This window comes from Leptidea sinapis, chromosome 7 (genome assembly GCF_905404315.1).
Source record: "Leptidea sinapis chromosome 7, ilLepSina1.1, whole genome shotgun sequence".
In the NCBI taxonomy this organism is placed as follows: Eukaryota; Metazoa; Arthropoda; class Insecta; order Lepidoptera; family Pieridae; genus Leptidea; species Leptidea sinapis.
In genome coordinates, this window is record NC_066271.1 from 967,638 (window position 1) to 990,379 (window position 22,742).

Consider the following 22,742-nt stretch of genomic DNA (forward strand, 5'->3'; position numbering starts at 1 on the left):
TCTCGTGCGATATAATTAACTAGCATCCACACCAATTGGACGTGTCGCGCGCATAGATTTATTTTTTATTTAATTTATTTATTTCATTTACAATATACTAAGCGTGTAGACAAACAAAGCGTGCGAGAGAGAAGAACGTCTCCAACGGAGACAAGTCGTAAACAGTCAACCACGCTTGGCGTTACAAAGAAAAGCTTGGCACTAAAAAGTATGAAAATTATTGCGTATTTTTATACAATCTAATTAATTAATCTAATTCTAGTAACAATTATTGTTATATTTTGAGTCGGTGTTAGCCAAGGTAGGTTTGTAATTACATACATAGTTATAGTTGAGATGTGCTTGAGTCGTGAAGAGGCGAGAGCGGGTTGCGGCGGAAGGACACCGATTCCAAAAAGGGACCATCCATAAAGTACGTCACACGTTAATTGGGAGGGAGGGTATCACCGAAGTGTGACATCGTGTGACAAGGGGCATGGGGGGGTCAATACTTTTGTGACGTCACATGTTAAAATTTAAAATACTAAAACGCAAAGTTTGGATGTGAATTAAAAATTTACGAACTTGATCTATATTTATTAATAATTTAGCATTCTCGCTATGCGATAATCTCTCATGCAACGTCATTTAACTTCTAGAGCGGCGTTGCTTTTCTATCGTTCCGCACGTCGGTTGTTTGCGAGACCTTCGACAAGTGACTTCAATACATTCCTTTTGTTTATTTCACGATTGACTTTTGCCGAGTGGCAGTCATAGTCTTCTCAGATTAATTGTTTTAACATTTTTAATTTATTAAATTATTTTAAAATGAACAAAAAGATTGATTTCGGTAGTTTTACCGCAGATTATTCGATGCGTATAGTGCAGCCTATGCTGACAAAAAAAAAACAAATCATACAAGAAGAAGTTAACGCCTTATGGAAAAGATTAAAAAATAATGATAACGTTGAAGATGAGACAGAATTAAAAATTAAAGAATTACAAGTGAAATTGACCAAAAAAAGGGGACACTTTTGAGTTGTTTCTCAAAGAATCCTTCTTCATCAAAGGCATTAGCACTAGTAAAGCCACAAGACAGTAAAGTAAGTTCAAAATTTATAATACAACTAATTAGGTTAAATCAGTTAAACATCTTTAATTTAGATTATTATAAAATAGTCCGTAATTACAAGTATGAAAAAATGTAAATATCTATATTTAAAATTCTTGTATTTAAAGTATTAAGTTTTAAATTATATAGAAAAATGTAAATATCTTTATTTAAAATACTAGTATTTAAAGTATTAAGTTAATTTTATAAAACTATGTAAATATCTATATTTAAAGAGACTCATTCCTGCAGTCAATGTGTGAGAACAGTTTTGCAGGGTTTTGTTAACATTTTAATTTTATCATTTAATAAATAAATGAATAAATAATTAAAAATATATCTTTCTATCTCTAAAAACAAGAAATGTTACCTATAGCGAAAATTCATCCTCAAAGAATTGCGGCTAGACGTGCCCGAGAAATTCTCTCTTTAATGAATGATGACGATGCTTTATGGATGGAGAGGAATGATGTCGACACTAAGGATGTTCAAATTTTTTTAGATTTTCGTTCAAATTAGAACGAAAATGCCTGATTTACCAGTAATAGCTGATATAAAAGAGTGGATTCAAAGTCCATGGACACTCGATAATTAAGTTTTTTATCTTTAATTAATATAATTAATCGTTAATTATTTTCTAACTAGTCGTTTGTTTTTTCGGTTTTATGAAATGTTGGACTTTATGTTGATTTTATTAGATTATTATTTAATAAAATAAGTAAAAAATTAAAATAGCTGTTTTCTCTCGATTATTTTTAAATACATACATAAATTTAAAAAATGTGTGACGTCACATCAGGAGGGGGGGGGGGGTTATAAAAATGTGACAACCTGTGACAAGGACGGGGGGAGGGGTTCAAAAGTCCTAAAATTCGTGTGACGTACTTTATGGATGGCCCCACACTACAATAATTGTAACTAGAATGAGATTAATTAATTAGATTGTATGATAATTTTAATTATTTAATTATATATAAGATTCAAAAGCACTTAGTAAACAAATACAATAAAGTTAGTTTGACTTTGATATATTTATTAAGAATGATTATAACAACCAATTAATGATTACCTTCTAGAACATACGTCATAGTACGATTCTTATCCGCATCATCGGCCACCAAAGTTTCAATATGGGCGCCATTTTTAGAATTTTCTGGAACGGACGTCTTGTAGAATGGTTTCCGAAATTTGGGGTTGTTGTCGTTCTGATCGAGTACCACGACTGTTAATGTAGCCGACGACGTTTGTTGAGGCCCACCTTCAATGGCCGCCATATCCTCTACTGTTATAACTAACTTAATTAACTCTATTCTTTCTCTATCTAGTACTCTGAAATTAAAATTTAATATGTTAAGCAATGCAACTTAGATAATTAATTTAGTCTGTCTCGATAGAGTCTCTTGCTGTTAGACAACCGATGAAAACAAGCTAAGTTTATTACTTTAGTGTGTGTGACAAGCTACGTCTTACATTCGCGATTTGTATGTCACTTTGGGTTAGTAATTTTTTTTATATATAAGAGAGCAAGAGGCTCACAGGATGGGGAGCGGTGAGACAACCGCCCATGGACACCCGTCACAACAGGGGTTAAGAGATACGTTGCGGGCGTTAAGGTCCCTCACTTTTGCTCTTTTCTTGAAAGTACCTAAATCGTATTGGTTAGAGAAAACAGTAGTCTGTAATTGATTCCACAAAGTTGCTGTGCGAGGCAAGAAATATCTTGCAAAACGCGCGGTTATGGAATGCTAGACGACACCGTGATATTGGTGGTATTTTGCGTTTTGATGGTGTCATGTCCGTTGGTGGAATTCGGCCGCTGGAATCATTCAGAACGGCTCCTCTGAGCACTTCGCAATGCCAAAGAACCAAGCTCACCGGAAATAACTTAATCTATGGAGTCTTGCGATCTTGTTGTATGCGGTCAAATGGAAGAATTTTATAGATAATATTTAGACGTATAAATGGTTTTAGCCAAGTATAATGAGTTTACCTTACAATTCTGAGCGTGCCGTCAACAGTGTTCAAGTCCCACATGGAGAGGTAGTCGTACTCTGTGGCAGGAACAATAACTCCGTCCTCGTCGCGGGCGAAGCTGCTCGCTCTGTCGATGGCATACCTGAGCACGGGCTGGTCGTCGGGGTCGTACGCTGACACTCGGTATATCACCGATCCTACCTATTAAAAATAAAAAAATTAAACAAGTACGTATCGGGACGCCCGCCAGAAGTGATAACTTAAACTAATCGAGTTGATCTATTTAATATTGAAAATCTTGAACTTAACAAAGCTTGGGTAGCTTAATTTTTTTGTATAAATATGATAATGCAAGGAAAGGTTATTTATTAATAAAATCGTTTATTGATTATACAGTATTTATTTACTAAATTACAATTCTTGAATATGTACAGTAGAATTTTGTGTTTTTACATTATTAGTATCAGTATTTAATTTTATAAAAGTAACAATTGGTTAGAGTGAGAGAGGAGCCTGCCTACCAGTGCCGTTTGTGTGAGAAAAGGAAATCAGATAGACTGGCGCCGTAGGTAGGTTTACGCTCCCATCAAAAAAGATCACTTCAAAAATACCAAATTACTTTACCGGTGGTACACTTTGATGTCTGTTCTGACATATTTTCATAATGATGTGACACAATTTGATTTACGAAAAAAATATTGGATATAAACGTTAACGAGTCCTTCAATTGTTAATTTTTTGGTAATTAAGTAGCTGACAAATACTAAGACGGCCATCATAGCATTCCGCTAGGTTAGTATTTAACTTTATATAATGTATTGTTCAATCAAGGCACATGACTTGATGATAGACACAAATGGCTGACGTACCTACCATCATACGTGAGTTGTGTGTGCACACAACTAGTCGCTGAACACATCGACCTTCAGTTCAGTTGCTCACTGGGCGAGTTCATACGGGCCACAACGTTTTAGTTAAGTTTTATATAAAATAGATCATTTAAGTTAGTCAGTTGTATAAAGTAAAAAGTATGTGATATTAAGTAAAAAAATCATTTAAGTTAACTTATCATTTACATTTAAGCTATCGCATTAGGTTAGCCTATAATGATAGTTTTACGTTATCAAAATAATAATAAAAAAGAACTTAACAATGAATAATAGTAATCATTGAAGCGTGTATGTAATTCCATCTGAAGTTATTGTCAAAACAATAGTGAACAAGGGCCGATTTGGTTCTGGCACTCGCCGGTCGCTGCCGCGGCACGCTACGCTCAGCTCGTACGTTGTTGTCAACAGTCTTAATTTGTTTTTGGGACCTACTACTGAACAAAGGCCGATTCGCTTAGATAATAATTAGTTTATTAAACTAATGCTTAACTAAAATAATGACTATAAAATAAATACAAGAAACAAACCAATCAGAGACGGCCTCATAAATTATCGACCAGTAAAATTGTCAAACTTGTCAAACATTGCAATACACTAAAACCAGGCCGAAGTAGATTAACAATCTACCGTTAAATTAAAATATGACTAGTGAAATTTACCTTTGACAATATACCTGCGACATATCCATGTTCGCGTGACGCAATATGCACGTGACTTAGCGTTGTGCATTTTACTATTCAAATTTAAACTATGGAACGCGTCGGATTCGCCGTAGTCTACAGTCTTCAAGGTCACCGATCTCGTGAAATCGTTTAGCAAATCGGAGGTTAAAACACGATTGTTTCTCTTATAATAGCCAAACACTCAATTATATCTAATATCCTATGTATATACCTGTGTATTCTCTATGACATGAACAGTTCCCGGCTCCATGAGAACAGGAGGCTTGTTGTTAACGTCCACTATAGTAATATTGACCAGAACCGCCGCACTCAGCTGCTGTTCACCGATGCCACCGTCTAACGCCACCTGAACATTATAAAATTATATCAATACTTAATTATAATAATTTTTCCCGGCAAACAAAATCATTAAAATTTACGATATCTATGTATAATATTAGTACAGATCTGATGAAGGGGTCACGGGTTCGATCCCCGTTGGCAACATCTTATATCCAACCTGGGTGTAAGTGAAATAAGGCAAAGAACCACCACCATTCAAAAAGTGATGCCGTGAATTTGTGTGCATTGACCGATTTGAATTTAGTTTGTGAATCATAAAGTACTAACTCGAAGTAAAAAAAAGAATTCCAACACTTGTAGTGCATTTCAACGTAAGGTAATGGGTAACAACGGTTGCTGACTAATATTCTTTTACTCTTAGTTCAACCTTTTGCGCCGTGGCGGTAATGTAAAAAGAAAACTTGACAGTCAAAAGTCTCATTTCCTTGACCTACATGAATAGTGATTTTGAGTTGATTTATTAATAGGAACGACTTGATACCACAAAAATAGCTGGATAGAAGATATTTTTTGTAAACAATGTCACGCTAGCGTTTTTGACCCGATTACACCTAGCACCATAGAAATCCAAATAAGAAGAATATAAATGTGTTAAATTCTTTGCAGGAGCAATAAGAAGCACACAGAAGAAGAAGCAGGAGGAATAAGAGTAACTTATATATACAAATTCTATTGCTGCATACGATTGTAACGCTCCAGATATTGGGAGACTTGTGCAGTAATGGTGTGCAAAATGACGGCAGCATTTATAAGTAAATGAATCCCAATTGTTAAAAATGACTCACATATTGTAATATAAAACCGCAGTTCAATTAAAAATGATTGGATATAATAAACAACACTATATTTTCTTTATTACATGAGTAGTTTTTTACGTATAAATAATGTTTTAAATAGTTTAAGTACAAATAATGACTTACCACAGTGAGTGTGTATACAGTATGTTTGGGATCCGTTTTGTCCGGATCTAGACTGGAGCCATTTGCAACGGACACGAGCCCAGTGTGTGAATCTATCACAAACTTATCGCTTGCGCCGCGTTGAATTCTGTACACTATGCGATTGTTCGGTGACGAACCGTCCACGTCGCGGGCTTTTACCTGTAAGAATTACCATCGCTTTTAATTACTAAAACAAGTCCCTGGAGTCAAATGAACTTAAGATATTTAACTTACTTTGTTTAACAATTGTTTAGTAGGTACAGCTGACACTGACGCTACGCTAACACTGTCTCGTTTTGCATTTTGAATTTATCTTTCATCGGATCTGGAAAAACCGATTGTTATGTTCACACGGCACTTATTGCGTTGCCGTATCTGACGGCCCCGTACCGGCATCCGTATGAACACATCATGCGGTTTTTCGAAAGAATGCGCACAGTTCATAATTGATGTGGGAGCAATGGACGTGGACACATATACTGGTGTTATCGCCGTCAGCAAGGCGTGGAATTAGGAAAAAAATTCGTGGCTCCATCTACAGGATCTACTTTACAGTTGCTTACAGTTACATGCTCGACAAATAATTGCAATAACAAACTGTTTAGTTTTAAAAGAGCATCTCAAGTAAATTTCCTAATATACAATTTATTGGGGTTTAATCCGTTTTATCAAATTCAAATATTTTTATTCAAAATAGGATTTAAAATCACTTATTGAACGTCAAAATCTACCACCCATTCAAAAGAGACTGCCTCAGACCTGAGAAGAATGGGCGCAAGAAACTCAGCGGGGTTTTTTTTTAAATATAAAATATGGATTACAATGTAATATCGTACAATAAACCTTTATAATTAAAGAGCCTGAGGGTGTTCGCTTTATTCCCAGTCCGTGGTGTCATTAAGAAAATCGTTTATGCTATAATATTTTATATAATTTTGAAGGTGATAGCCGACAAACAGGACAGCGCATTCAAAGCGCACTACTGGATGTCTGCTTTAGTTTGTAAGTTTATTAATTATATCAACTAATATAAAATAAGTTTGTTATTAACATATATGTAATTTATTATTGTATTTCCTAACATAGGTTAAGACTATTTCACTAACATTTATATATGGACCTTTTGTTGTCTTAAATAAATAGTAAATAGTAAATAATAACCTTTCCCACACAAACGTTTTTTAACAATTCTTTTAAATTTCGTAACACATTTGTTTTGTACATTTTCTGGGATCATATTGTAGAAGCATATACATCGCCCAACACAAGACTTACTAACTCGACCCAACCGAGTAGTAGGCATAACAAGTTTATGTTTGTTCCTGGTGTTAACATTATGAATGTCACAATTTCTAGAAAATTCCTCTATGTGCTTATGAACATACAAAACATTATCGAAAATGTATTGAGAAGCAACAGTCAAAACGTTTATTTCTTTAAATTTTTCTCTTAATTATTCTTTAGGACCTAGGTTATAAATCGCGCGAATAGCCCTCTTCTGCAGCACAAAGATTGTATTAATATCGGCCGCACTGCCTCATAACAATATACCATAGGACATAATACTATGAAAATAACTAAATCTCGCCGTATCTATGTCAGTTAACCGTCTAATTTTCTTAACCGCATATGCTGCAGAACTAAGCCTATTCGCCAATCCTTCAATATGGGGGCCCCACTGCAATTTGGAATCAAGAGTAATGCCAAATCAAACTCAATAGGTGATACATATTACCAATCACAATTGCATGTAAGAGGCACATATCAGATACCCATCATACGATCATTAATTGTCTCTACATAATATGTCTTGGTCCAATAAAATATAAATTGATCAGTAATTACAATAAGGTACCTCAAGCACGCTAGTCCCAGGCGGCATGTCTTCAGGAATGGCCCGCCTGTACATCATCTGCTGGAACATCGGCGCGTGATCGTTGACGTCCTGTACATAGATCGTGACGGACACGGTCGACGACAGAGACGGTGTACCGAAGTCTCGGGCTCGTACCTGAAAGATGGTCGCGTGTTTGATGTCCGGTGAGTGTGCATTTGTGAACAAGCAAGGGCGATGACAAAATTTGGATTTATAATTGACTGATAAAAACTAAGCTTGTTTTTTTAGTTATATTTGGATCACGTGTTTATCCCCATCTTAATATATGTAAATTACGTGTCACGTTGTTTGTCCGCGATGGACTCCTAAACTAACGAACGGATTTTAATGGGTATTACTTTATGGACTGCAGTTTAGTCCAACTTGAGAGATAGGATAGTTTTTAGACCATTAATTTAGACCCATAATTAATTTATTTCCATTCTTTGTTTTGTATGGACATATTATTTTCTATGAGAAAATTTATTGACGCACGGTTTTACACTTCTGCTATGAAACAATTTCATTATAACAACAGGGAACATATTTTACGAAATAATTCATGATGTTAACAAATATTATTGACCAATTCATAAAAAACCGTATTTTATTTAGTATGCACAGAACAACGTCTGTCGGGTCAGCTAGTTATATTTACATCTTAAATATTATATTACTGCTATGTGACCAAAATATTATGTTTTATGATTTTTATTCACTTTAATTAATTAAATACATTCTAGAATATATATATATATATTTACTGAGGTAGTAAAATCTTTTGAAATGTTGCTTTAATGAAGCGGAAAAATTCATTGCCACCCCTTTACGTCCACAAACAGCTTAAGAATTGTACAACATAATATATATAAAACTATGACAAACATCAGCCTAAAAAGATAATAAAAGACAAGATTGATACAGTCACCCTAAACAGCACATGTCACGTGCATGACGCACGAATCAGCCATAGCTTCTTTCGTGCCATTTTAGTGTGCGAGAACACCAAGCCCCAAGCCATCTTCACTTTTTAACCGACTTCAAAAAGGAGGTTCTCAATTTGATCGGTATTTTTTATTTATATACACCGATTACGGTAAGATTTATCATTCGATTAACGTGATACCATTTGGTCCCATAAAAATTTTACACAGTTTGGCCCAGTAGTATTCATTTTATAAATATTTTTTATGATTTTTTTGTTGGATGATATAATTGAAGTTTGTGTCCTTTTTTTATGGAGTTCTCATTCAGGTTCTTTAAAACTTTTCTTAAAAACTAAAAAAGTATACAATAACTTAACTAAAATTTAATTTAATACACATCTCATGAAAACCTTTACCTTTAATATTAATAAAGTATTATTATTTGTATGTGCTACATATTGATACATTCAAAGTCGGTGTCAAGCCAAATGTAATAGTACACTCGCCATGCGTGACATTGAGCGGGATACCTTCGTCTAGAACAAAACAACCCAAGCAGGCAGACGTTCTTAACAATTACAGTAAGTAAGCTGATAAGGTTTGCATAAGATGTGTAATAAATTAAATTTTTATTAAGTTATTTTTATATAAATTATATGAACTTACAATCAGATGAATTGGTCTTATATTTGTATTGTCACCAGGAATTTGCTCAAAGTCGAGTCCACTGCTTGGTGTAATAATTCCTAGATTGGGGTCTATCGTAAAATTATTCTTATAGTCACCCATTACTATGGCATACTCTATATGACTGTTTTTTGTACCTAAAATATATAAGAAAGTGGTTAGTCATTGACACTTATTACATATTGAAAAATTATGAATATATTTAGAATTGATTAGATTGACTCTAACACATACAAAAACAACTAGGCTCACAATCACACTCAAACATTGTCTGAAGTAAAACTCTGTCTACGAGTCTATTGGACACGAGTTGTCGTTCAGTTGCGTTTCGACCGCGCTTTGCCACGCAATGACAGTGTTCAGTGAAAAATGCATAAACAACAGCAAATCCAAACTTAAAAAGAAAGGAGTGTCGTATTTCAGGTAAATGCCCCTTTAAATTAACAGATTAACTTCAACAAACAAACATTAACAGAACACATTTGGATGGGTGGCGTTCCTTCACGGTGGGGTTTTCCAGGAAATTTCGTCCACATTTGTACGACCCAGCTATGGAATGAGCTTTCCTTGTGTGATGTACATGGGTACATTAAAAAAAGCGCGTTCACATTTCTGAAAGACCGGCAACAATTCCTCTGTTGTTGCCAAATAATGTGGCGGTGATCACTTACATCAGGTGGACCGTTCGCTTGTTTGTCCTTCTCTTATAAAAAAAACAGTGATTTTTACCATTAAGATCCATGTCCCTTGCTTCTAGAACCAGAGGGTTTTCAAATGCCATCTCATTTTCTAACAGCCTGGCTTCATATTTGTTGGCAAGGAACATCGGCGCATTGTCATTCACATCTTCTATGTTAATTACAAGTTGCACTGTATTCCTGTTACCTTTTCCCTGTAAAGAAAACAATTTACAATTTTTATCTATTTGTAGTTCAAAACAAAACACACAATAAAAGTTATATTAGTCCAGCTTCAGGTATGGTCAATATTTTTATCATACCATAGTGCAGTTTAGCCACAGTTTGTTATTGGTATTTTTTTTAATAAATATAATATATATTCGCACACTGAGAAATGCATAGCGTCCATGCCAGATTTCCAATTGTCGACCTCATTACCTTTAGCATAAGGCGTTTAGAGCCATACACTCGACCAATTAAATTGCTCAAATTAACTATACTTCATCTCACTGTCGAAAACAACATTTATTCATTCTGATTTTACTTCTAGCACAAGACACCAAAGAAAAACCACTGTAATTCTGTTAAGACACACTAAATATAAATCAAATATATAAATATCAAAATCTTTATTTTGATCATCGCGAAAAAATAGTTTCTTCTCGTCTGAAATACAGCAGTGTCTGAAGACATCTGTCATACGGAACGCAGACGTGGTCGCTAACTATGGGCCTTATTTTATTACGAAGCTCATTGTCGCTTAGCGGGCAATGGAGAGGGCTATGATCGGAGTTATCCTACGAGATCGAATCATAAAAGAGGAGATCCGTAGTTGCAGAGCTGAAGTGGCAGTGGGCAGGGCACAGAGCTCGACGGACAGATGGCCGTTGGGGCAGTAGTCCTTGAATGGCGACCACGTAACGGAAGACGTAGTGTTGGTAGACCCCCCACAAGATGGACTGACGATTTGGCCAAGATCGCAGGAATAGGTTGGATGAGGGCAGAGCAGGACCGATCGTCATGGCGATCTTTGAGGGAGGTTTTGTCCAGCAGTGTACGTCTTCCGGCTAAAATGATGATGACATAGTTTATATCTTGTGAAGTTTTATAATGTTTCAAGTTTATTATTAATACGACATACCAGATCATCTCTAGCTTCTACCGTGATATAATGCTGGGACACCAACTCTCTGTCAAAACTATCACTTCCGGCATGTTTCACTGTTATTACTCCTGATATGGGATTTAGGTGTAACCTACAACCACAATTTAATCATCAAAAATAATGTATAGGATACCGTGATATTCTCGTATAAAAAACCTGGGTTTTTGTAGATAAGCCTAATTAAATGTACAGCTGCGAGATAGCGGATCTTCTTCAAACATAAAGGTCTCACTGATCACAAATTCAAGAAATATATTAAAGCTACTTTAACAAAAGCAGGCTTACATTCTACAATAATAATTATATAGACTATAGAGGATGCATGGTAATTATTTTGTTCTGCAAAGGCCACCTGAAATTGTATAATGTAATAGTAAGTAGGCAAAGTTGCTATGTATCATTTAAAAGATGTCCTGGCAGTTTCTTATCAATTCTGCTCCTCACGTTAAAGACCCTTTACGCACTGATATAGCTTCATGACGTTTTCCAAATGTTGTTGCAATACGTAATGTTATTGTCACTCCTTGTGGTACATAAATATATTTTGGTTTCTAACAAATTTCTTTTCACAAATAACTCTTGCACATCACAACACATGTTAAAAACTAATTTTCAAAACGATTGCTCATAAAGTGAGCCTTATTTAATAATTCTTAGGGACAAAAATCGAACTATAACACACACGTGCATAATAGGGTTATTCCTACGAAGATTACCTTACTTTAAATTATATGTGAGTAAACAGAGGATTTTCAATTTAACCGGGTAATACAGTTTTTTGTAATAAAAAAGAGGTTTTATGCCGCTGAATCTCTCTTTACATTTTTGGAATAAATGTGTCCCTAATTAAGACGAAAAATCATTTATTAATATCAAAATATTTATAATTAACAATAATTTGTTATAAATATGTGTATGCAATTTATAAACACATAATTTTGAAGTAGGCTGTATAGCTATGTATAGGTATGTCAATCGCATTAAATTTGGCGCGTGCAAAATAAATATTTTTTCCTGGCAAGTGTGTTGAAAAAGTGTGTGTCGAGTCGTTTACAAGTTACCTAAGTAATATCATAATCTATTATTATGTTGTTGTCAAACTCTCTGAAATCTCGTTATAAATACTTACAAATGCGCGATACTTCCACTAAGATTGGTGTATCTAATGCCCCTTGTCCCATAGTTATCAGAATCTTGATCAAGAGCTTGTACCCATGCCACTGTAGTACCAACCCCGCAGTTCTCTGGTATCGAGACTGTGTAGGAAGGCTGAGTGAACTCCGGGAAGTTGTCATTCTCATCTTTAATGTGAACTGTTATAGGGACTACACTGAAAAGAACATTTACTTTAGAATTTAGATAGCGGTAGAAAGACATTACGTTTTGCACACTGTAATGTGTGGGTTTAGTTGATTTTCATCCATATATATTTATTTACTTAATTCAGAGAGATCTCCATACGTATTAGTAATAATATTTCTTATGATCTATGTCAGTATTATTAGCCAAATATATTAATAAACCTAGAGCTAACTGTGTCCAGTATTTCTGGGAGGAGCAGTCATCTCTGGCAGCAAACGCGAAAAGACGCTGACCAAGGAGACCGCTCTTTTGCGCCTTATGGCATTGAGACCATCACAGATGCATCAGCAAACATTCCAGAAGCACTACAACGCCACGGTAGCCACAACAGCCTAATAAACGTATTATTTTATGTGTCACGTAGAATGCTATAAGCTCCGCGCAAATAGGACACCCACAAGGCGATAGTTAAGAGACTGGCAGAATGCTTTGAATAATAACACTTTAAATTATTTGTGTTTCGAGCAAACCTGCGTGCGAGCATGTTGCTACTCACTGACTGCGCTCTACGATCCCACTCTATGTCATGGACATCACTTAAGTCATTCGAAAGGATGTGACCTGAATATTAATAAACTTTAGCTTTTCATTTGCGACATTATTTCGATTATTTCGTCATTATTGTTTTTGGTGCTCGATCATTATCATTACTTCACTCTTATGTATACTTACATGTAGATATCGCGGATTAAATCCTCCCGCAGTAGAGTGATATTTAGGTCGGGTTCACATTTAGCGAATGACGGCGAAAGAAAGCTACGTAACGAAAGAGAAAGAGTAATTGAAGCGAGCCGAGTGAATCAGTTTTCTTTTAAATGATTTGTACACAAAAATTTCTATAATTTTTTGGCAGCGGGTATTTTAATAATATTAGAAGAAACAGTAGGCTGGTTCACATCAGTTAACACGAAAATTCTATTTCGTTTTGGGTAGTCAAAGACCTTTACATGATGATTCAAAAACGCGTCATACTCTCATGACGTATGACGTAACATCATGCAAAACGAACTTTTTTTATGGAAGAGGATGACAAATACCTAAGAAAAAAAGACAAATAAAAAAAATAATTGGAGGAGTAAACCAGGATGTATGCCTAGTAACTTTAAATGCCAAGAAGAAAACAGATGTTTGACACAAATACAACATATCATATACAAATTTAATTTGTACCAAAATTTATTTATTTATTTACTGACACACCAACAGCATTACATACAAAACATTAAAATAATTATGGTCTTAAAGGTACATAATCTGGTACGAATGACAGTTACTGGTGCATACACCACTCTCATTGGAAGACATTAAATACAAAAATAAAGTTGACCTACAAATTTGACAAGGATTTGAAGCAAATGATTAAAAATAATAGATATAATAAAAATAAGAAATTGTTTATATGAATATCAACTAACATATTATTATTTACGAACAGAAATGATAAAAAATTTAAGGATGATGCGAGATTCTAACCCGCCCATTTCGGGTTACGTAAGAGCACTCTACCAGCTAAGTCAATCGTCCGCATGACGCATGTTCCATAAATATTGGTATGTTTGGTTCAACTCTCGGGTTGTGTATATTTAATCCCAGAAGTATTTAGTTCCAGAATTAGTACACTTAATCCCAGAAGTAAGGGATACCACTTAGAAAACAACAAAAATATTATATACAGCATGAAATGTAACAAATCTTATACAAACCTCATTTTTGGATCATTGCTAACAATTTCTTTGGCAACAAGGCTGAAATTTAAAACGGTGACTTTCTCGTAATCAAGGTAAAGAGGATTGTTAACTCTTATTAAAAACGATGCTTCATTGATTCCTTTGAAGGGTGTGACATCAAACACACCATTATCACCGACTAAGTAAAGCTCGAAAGTACCATTTTTACCCTACAATGACAGAAATAAAACAAAATTAATTTAAAAACATACATACAAGAAACATAAGATGAACATCAACACAATATCTACTAATACTTATGTAAATACATTAAAGCATTTTAGTTACAATCTTTTCCCATCCAAAACAGAATATATTAACAGTATTAAACCGCTGTCCCAATGGGGGACTTTAGAAAAAAAAATGTGTTTATGCACTTATTAAAAGAAACACACAAAGCGTGTCTCATTGCTGTTTGACAACATGGGTCTTCAATTCCACTGCAATACAGACTGTACATGAATAATAACTTATTATTGACATGTGCATAGCCTCTTTGTAGTGAGCTACAACATAGTTGTTCATAGTCATGGGTTCATATTCCTACATAATGTGTGCTGCAGTGGAACCATAGACCTACATTCTTAAACAAATGATTCCACGTAGCTAAAATACCGGCGCATCTTAGCGTGCTGAGGCCCAACATGCACAGCAGTGGGGCAGTGGCTTTTTGTATAATAACAAACACAAAATAACCAAGAGAATGCTGAATACATTTTAAAAAGATTAACCTGGTCATAATCAAATACTTCTGGTATGGCATCTTGAAGAAATGTTATAGGTGTATTCTGCTGTGCATTCTCTATGACTTCTCCAACATATCTGCCACTCCGGAAACTTGGAGTTTCATCATTAACATCAGTAACAATAATTGTCACCTCTGTTGTAGCACTTGGCAGAGGTGATATGATGTGTGATTCCTCAGTGGCCTAAAATATTATGTTAAAGCATTATTAAACTATGGAACACATTTATCAAAATTTGCAATAAAACCTAGAAAACAAAAGTGATGTTGTTTACATTCCCATGCCCCTCAGATTTGACAGTCAAAATTGATCTTTTTTTTGATTAAATACTACTTTCTATAATGCAACATTCCACTATAGTGAACATTTCATTTTATTTCATAAAAATGAATTTATAAATTATAAGCTAAAAATTACAAATGGTAACCTATACCTACACTTAGATTTAAGTGACAGATTGACATATAGTTTTAATTAACACACTACTTCCTCTGTAGTGTTTTATCTATCAGGCAAAATTGTATAATAAGTGACATACAAGCATCTATTTAGGAAGGTATTAGTACTAACATGCAAAAAAAATATTCAATTCTCAGTCAAACTACGATTTAGTCTTAAAAACAATTGACTATCAAAGTTACTATTTGTGGATGTTGAATATAAGAAACAAACACAGAAAGTGCAGACTGCCTTCTTAGATTAGTGAGTGAAACTTAAATTACCCAATACTAAAAGTAAAATAAAAACTTAACTTGACTAGCTTCCATCCAAAACGAATACCATGTTAAATTTGTATCAGAGTTCCTCGGGGACTTTGTTTTTACCTCTGACAATATGCTTACAAAATTTCATGACAATGGGTGTCACAAAGAAAAAAATTTAAAAGCACATTTTTTAAAATATTAGTTAGATGAAAGTAATGGAACCATGAAAAATAATGATGTAAAAAATTATTAATAGTAATGGCAATGTTCATAAATATATAAAATTACCAGTATCTCCAATATATATGCTCCATTGCTGTTATTAGGGTCTTCTCTATCCAATGAGCTAACCGTGAATATGACACCTGAACTGCTGTCAATATCAAAATTGTCCTCTCCTCCAGATATAATGCTGTAAGATATTCTATTGTTAATACCCCTATCTCCATCAATGGCCCGCACTGAAAAATATTAAATTAATATAAAATATAAATAGGATTTGATAACATTATCACTTACATTTATACTAATATTAGTTTTATTTCTGAAATGCAACTTTTAAATTATTATTGTAGTATTTTTATTATTATATAGATGGAAGGAAGCAGAAAGTACCCTATGTACTTACATTCTTCTAAGTTGAACAGTATACTGTATACTGTATAGGCAACATTTTCTTTACTGGATAACAATATACCACTTTGACACTTTGTTTCTTTCATTCTGATAGCTATCTAGGTTTATTCTTTCTATATAGGCCTCCAGATATTTTTTTCGTAAAAATCCCCACAAAGAAAAAAAAGTTAAAGTAGAGTCTGTCCCTGGGCTTCTAAATAAAAGTAGGATTGCCTGAGCATTAACTATCCAAATATGATGCATACATAGCACAATCCACAAAGAAACACGCCATTTACAAAGACAGCTCACAGTTTAGAAATATGCAATATTCCACTAGCTTTTAGTTAAGTAAGGACACACTAATATATTGTGGGATGTATGTTTGCACTCATTAGTAATTAGTGTATTAACAGGAGTTTATTGCTCTGAGGTGAAAAAAAATAAACCAATATGTATAGCAAACATACCTTGTAAAACTGATGTACCGACAGGAGCATCTTCGCTTATGCGAGTCACTGGAGTGGCAACAACGAATTCAGGTGGCTGGTCTTCGACGTCTTGAACTTTAACAATAATTGCTGCTGTTCCAGTGTTAATTTGTCCTTGGTTAGCTCTATCTACAGCCAATACTCTAAGTTGGTACAGAGGTTTTCTTTCATAATCTAACGTGTTTATTAGACGTATCACACCTTTGCCACCAACAGTTTGAATTGAAAAGTTATCGATATCACCGTCAAGTTCTTGTAAATTATATAAAACCTGTTGATTGTATAATATGTTTCGTAAAAATTTGTTTTTTTTTTTTTTTTTTTTTATTTAAATCAAAATAACTTAGAAAATATTTTGATCAAGATGAAGGTAATTTAAAAATATTGTTAGTTGTTTTCGTTTAGTGTCAGCTGTCAAGTGTCAATTTAATATTATGATAACTTATTTATTATATTTTTTTTGTACTTAGAGCATTGGCGACAAGTTCACTAGCTTAAACACATTAAAATGTTATAACGCAGTTACAAGGAAAAGCCCCCAATTTTGAGTCTGACAACTCCGTAACTGCGTGAATTAAAAGTATCATTTTTGAATTTATGCTTTTTTTCGTTCGTTGTCCTCCTCTTCCACAAAAATTAGTACTAATACATGCACTTTTCTTCATTTGAAAGTAATCGAAGTTGTTTTAATTTTTGATTTCATTTTGACCAATTGCATATCTAATGATTATAGTAAAATTGAGTATGTTTATCATTATAATTTTACCTGACCATAAGCTCCCTCATCTAGATCGGTTGCCTCAACTGTTGCCAATATACCAGGGGAGGCATCTTCTTTTACAGTTAAAGCAGAAGGATATGGCTTGAAAATTGGTTCATTATCATTTATATCTTCAACCAACAACAAGAAACTTTGTGTTATAAAATTACCTTCCCCTAAATGACCGTCAGTGAGGGTTAAAACGAAAGAGTATTCATCACGCACCTGAAAACAGTAAAACTATGTAGATCATAATATTTAGAAGGTATATTCAATATTTTATAATAATAGCGTGTTTTGTAAGGTAGGCATCTCTCTTGTGGTTCCTCTGGTGTTATAAGAGAGCATGGACTGCGCCCTGCGGTGATCATATACCATCAGGTGACCTGTGTGCTCGTTTGTCTTCCTCTAATTTTTTATTGTCTTCTAGTATAATAATTTTCTTTCTAATAATAATTATAGATTCATTAAGTAGGTGATTTATAGATAGTAACACATACCTCCCTATCTAATTCCTTAACTAAATATATATTAGCTTCGTTGGATGAAATGGCTTCTAATCTTAAAATATCACTACCGACTTGGTTTCGTATTCCAAATTGTAAGGCGTCTCCATCAGGATCTATGCCTCGTAATCTGTATATTAGACTGCCTGTCAATAAAAAAGTTAATAAATTAAAAAAAAAAAAATTCGTGAGACATTATACTTATTACTAACATTTATATTTTGTCTAAAACGGCTTTACTCACGGTTGATCAATTTTGGTGCCGAATAGTTTCAGACGATTCGGAGGTCCTTCATCAGGGTAAATATAGTAAGTTCGCAGTGCGGGCGCGGGGTGCGCCGGTGGTGATCCCGAACACGGAAGCACTGAAACTATTGTGTCACTATTGGTGTTCACGGGTGCACATAATGTCAAGCCGCGCAATGTGAACGCAAATCCGCAGTTTAATATGGGACCTCACCGCGAACTCACTACACTCACCCTGAGCAAAGAATATGTCTTAGTTCAAGTACAGAAGAATCATTCCGCAAAATCAATTAAAGAAATAGGAACTCTTTCGGCCATACAATGAGGTGGAATTCAGATAGCACAGCGCTATAGACCTACATTTTTATTCACCTAGACGTTGCCTCTCTTTCTATCGCGCTTTGATTGGCGAGTCTTAAACAGTCAGCTATGCTTAGTATTTTGAATATTAAACCGCTAGCTGACGCACATGTTGACTAATAATATAATAATCGGTCACGGATTATCATGCTGTCAGATCGTCGGGCAGAATTATGTACAAAAAATAATCTAAGCAATGACCAATGGAAAATGTAATCCCGGCTTTCCGGAATTACGGGTTGGTCTACAGAAGCTACCCCGCGTCTATTATAATATGATATAGTAATATAAATATTGCAGAAAGTTGTGGTACAAATTCAATATTTTGCAAAGTTGGTTTTTTAATTACTTACCCATACCATTACCTTACCCATTCGATAAGATATACCTCTAACTTGAGAAGAAACTCAGCGGGAGTACTAAAATTCTCTATCGCGCTATTACAAAGGTTCCTGTTAGGTTCCTGTTGTAAATGTATAACATACCTGCTTCACCAGTTAAAGACTTATTAACTCAACTAAGCTAAGTAGTAGACATACTTAAATTATAGTTGGCCCTGGATCCTGGTGATAATTTAAGTATAATAAACACAATTCAATAAAATTCGCTAACATATTACATAGACTCGTAATAATATTATTATCGAATTATGTTTATCATAGTTAATTTATGTGTTGAATTATGTACAAACACATACATTACATTATCAAGACTATATCGAGGCAACAGTCACAGACTATACTCGTATATGAGTTTCGTAAAAAATATCTAAATGATTCTATATCTAAAGCATCTTAGTTATAAATTGTGGGAATAGTCAATAAACCAGCAGCTTAAAAATCGTTCTTTATTGGCTTCATTGCCCTACGTATGTATGGTATAGAAGAAGAAGCATAAAAGCAGAATTAACGCAATTGAGATGCGATGAGATGGATAGAATTCTGAATGTGGTAAAGCGAGCGCGCCGTGGTCTGAAAGAAGATGTTGTGACAAGGACTGAGAAAGATGCTGAAATGGTTTGGACACGTGGAGTGAATGAGTGAAGAAATAATTAATTTACCAGAGGGAGGCTCCTTTGCACAGGACGCCAGCTAGATTACGTAGTACAACGGCGCTTATTTCTGCCGTGAACCAGTAATGTGTAAACATTACTGTTATTCGGTCTGAATGGCGCCGTATCTAGTGAAATTACTGGGCAAATCAGCCTTAACATCTTATGTCTCAAGGCGACGAGCGCAGTTGTAGTGCCGCTCAGAATATTTCGGGCTGTTTATTTTTTATTTATTTATTGTTTCACAAAAAGTACTTATTCTAATTAAAAAGAAAATAAATGTAATGAACAAAGTACCTATGTACAAAAAAGTATTAGCATTTGGAGCCGATCAAGGAGTTTGTATTTCGACAAACAGACCTAAGTACGACAAGTATGTATTTTTATTTATTTATAACACTAACACTATTGCAATATTATACTTTGATCTTGTTTATGAATCCTGAGCGGCACTTTAATATATTATGTATAAACATGTCTCGGAAGATATTTTGAATTATGATTTCTCGAATTGAAGAAACTGAAATAACAGCCACTTGTGTAAATCGGGTGCAAATAGTATTATTTAAAAGGAAAGACAATGGATTCCAAAAAAATATTTTTAATTGATGAAATCAAGTGTCGTAGATTTTTTTGGTGTTTAATGATCATTACTTATAGCTACGGAAATACCAGACATACATAGTAAATACAATCACGCCAGTTTTTGAAAGGGGTAGGCAAACCTGAAATTACCCCTGACAGACTTAGCCCCTCATTTCAGGCATTAACAATTTTTTACAGGCCCCATCTCAGAACATTACCGATCTGATCGACGTATTCCAAGAGTTGCCCTATAATATTATTAATTTTTAGGCAATTTAATCTACTCACTGTCTCTGCATGACATTTACAGTAATTTCGTATCTATATTCTTAAGGATATGTAGGTACCTAAGAGTACAAAGTTTACAACGTAGTCTCATTATGTAGGGCTTCCCGTGCGGTCCCCCTGTTTTGGTGTTTGTTGTCATGGTAACGTGCTATCCCTCAATCCAATTTCCGGGTGTCCGTTCTATAGAACGAGTGTTTTGTGCATGCGATTAGGCAGCACCTCATGCAACTGTCATATTCAAACTGCACTTTATTTTGTCGTTTGTTATATAATTTCCTTATGTTTATCATCTACAGACTATTATTAAGTATAATAATTGTTTCGTAGATATATTATAATGGAAAAGAAGGGTTTATTTCTGCTTGTGGCTTACCTGATAGTAAGTTAGTACCATAAAAGCATCACCAAAAATATAGATCTCGAATGCTAACATTTTATTACTATTGTAAAAAAAGATAGAAGTAACTCAAAATATAATTACAATAACTATGTTTGTGAATGAGCCAAGAGCTACAGATAAATTCTAGGAAAAAAACATATTTTTGAGTTTAACTGTGGTAAGTTTATTAAATTTATTACGCATCATAGGACGATATTTGTTCTTGAGCGAACTAAGTATAGTTAGTTAAAATATATGCTCTGGGCAAAAAAAAAACAAAACATTGAAGCCGGCTTTGCCGATGGGGTTGGGTGTACCTTAAGGAGCACCGCAAGCGCATTTTGTGAATTTCCGCATTTCAAGTGAGAATTATTGGATCGTAAGCCTACCAGAGGGGGCACCAGGCTATTTGCCATCATTTTCATCAGCTGGAATGCATCCACTGCTGGACAAGGGACTCCCCCAAGGATCTTCACGACGATCGGACCTGCGCAGCCCTCATCGAACGTATTCCGGCGATCTTGACCAGATCGTCGGTCCACCCTGCGGGGGGCCTACCAACACTGCATCTTTTGGTGCGTGGTCTCTTTACCATGGCAAACAACAATTATTTAATTATTTCAACTAGTGTTTGTAAAAGTTAAGACTACCAATGAAATCGAATAAGCCATACTTACCCACTGGCGTATCCGGTCCTTCTTTAAGCCGTATAACAATTTCTGAGCGTCCATCAATAAGAAATCTTGGAGGTCTATTACAGCTACATAACTGACAAAGCAGCAGTATTAACAATACATTTATGTATTTTAATCGCACTCTTGGTGGAGACTTAGTGTCTATTTTTAATGTCCTTTCCCTCATGGTTCACCTGTCGCATCGCATATCTTTAGCTATTGTGATCATTTTCCCTGGATTTTCCCTCACACGGTTTCTCCGTGGGAACAGCAGTGCAGTGGTGAAAGTGCTTCGTTAATCTCTGCTACGTGCCGGGTGATTCGCGGGCACCTGCAACACAACTCACATTGTTATTAAATATTCGAAAGGTGTAAAGTGTCAACTGTGAAGTAGAAAAGTTTAAACTTATTTTGTGTTGATTACTTATTAGGTAACTGTAATTAAAATTAAACACAATAAAAATTGTTATTGCTTCAATTTAAATTCTTAGTAGGTACGTTGCTATAGGTTATTTAAAGGTACGTGTAAGAAAACCGATTATTTGCTCGTGTAAAGTTTACTTGGAAGAATTTTCAAAAAAAATTGAATCGGTAATCACAGCCCTACCTATCTGTCATCAATAGAACACCCTGCTACACGAAAGTTGTTGAACGAAAATTGTGGGGTAGGTATACCTGACATCCACTGTTGATTTTTGGTAATACTTTAAAAATCTACATTATATAAAAGATATAATTAGTTTAAATGAATCAAATGTACTGACGCATCACGATATCTTTGGAACCAAAAGGAGTAGACACTTGAAAATATTTGGTAGCAATATTCCTTTCGTCGAGTAGAGGGCAGCTGACGTAATTTACGAACAACCATCGGCTCAGGTAGTTTAATATATCTGTAAGATTAGCTGAGGCAACTTAAGATCGTTTATCTTAAAACTTTCGTATCTATTTCTGCTGTATCTGATCTTATCTGATTATCGTATCCTTATACTTA

General features: G+C 34.6%; 1 protein-coding gene across 1 annotated transcript in view; it reads right to left on the minus strand.

Annotated features, from left to right (window-relative positions):
* LOC126965505 (cadherin-23) overlaps window positions 1-22,742 on the minus strand; it is a 75,258-nt gene that overhangs the window by 34,140 nt on the left and 18,376 nt on the right. Inside the window, exons 2-17 of the mRNA XM_050809138.1 lie at window positions 21,752-22,079; window positions 18,160-18,311; window positions 17,666-17,884; window positions 16,879-17,170; window positions 16,082-16,254; window positions 15,075-15,272; window positions 14,320-14,513; window positions 12,384-12,584; window positions 11,231-11,345; window positions 10,139-10,301; window positions 9,389-9,546; window positions 7,776-7,931; window positions 5,900-6,079; window positions 4,849-4,983; window positions 3,081-3,265; window positions 2,160-2,419 (exon numbers count right to left, since the gene is read on the minus strand). Coding sequence (XP_050665095.1) covers window positions 2,160-2,419; window positions 3,081-3,265; window positions 4,849-4,983; window positions 5,900-6,079; window positions 7,776-7,931; window positions 9,389-9,546; window positions 10,139-10,301; window positions 11,231-11,345; window positions 12,384-12,584; window positions 14,320-14,513; window positions 15,075-15,272; window positions 16,082-16,254; window positions 16,879-17,170; window positions 17,666-17,884; window positions 18,160-18,311; window positions 21,752-21,935 — 2,965 coding nt within the window. The 5' untranslated portion in view covers window positions 21,936-22,079. The remainder of the gene's footprint in view (window positions 1-2,159; window positions 2,420-3,080; window positions 3,266-4,848; window positions 4,984-5,899; window positions 6,080-7,775; window positions 7,932-9,388; window positions 9,547-10,138; window positions 10,302-11,230; window positions 11,346-12,383; window positions 12,585-14,319; window positions 14,514-15,074; window positions 15,273-16,081; window positions 16,255-16,878; window positions 17,171-17,665; window positions 17,885-18,159; window positions 18,312-21,751; window positions 22,080-22,742) is intronic.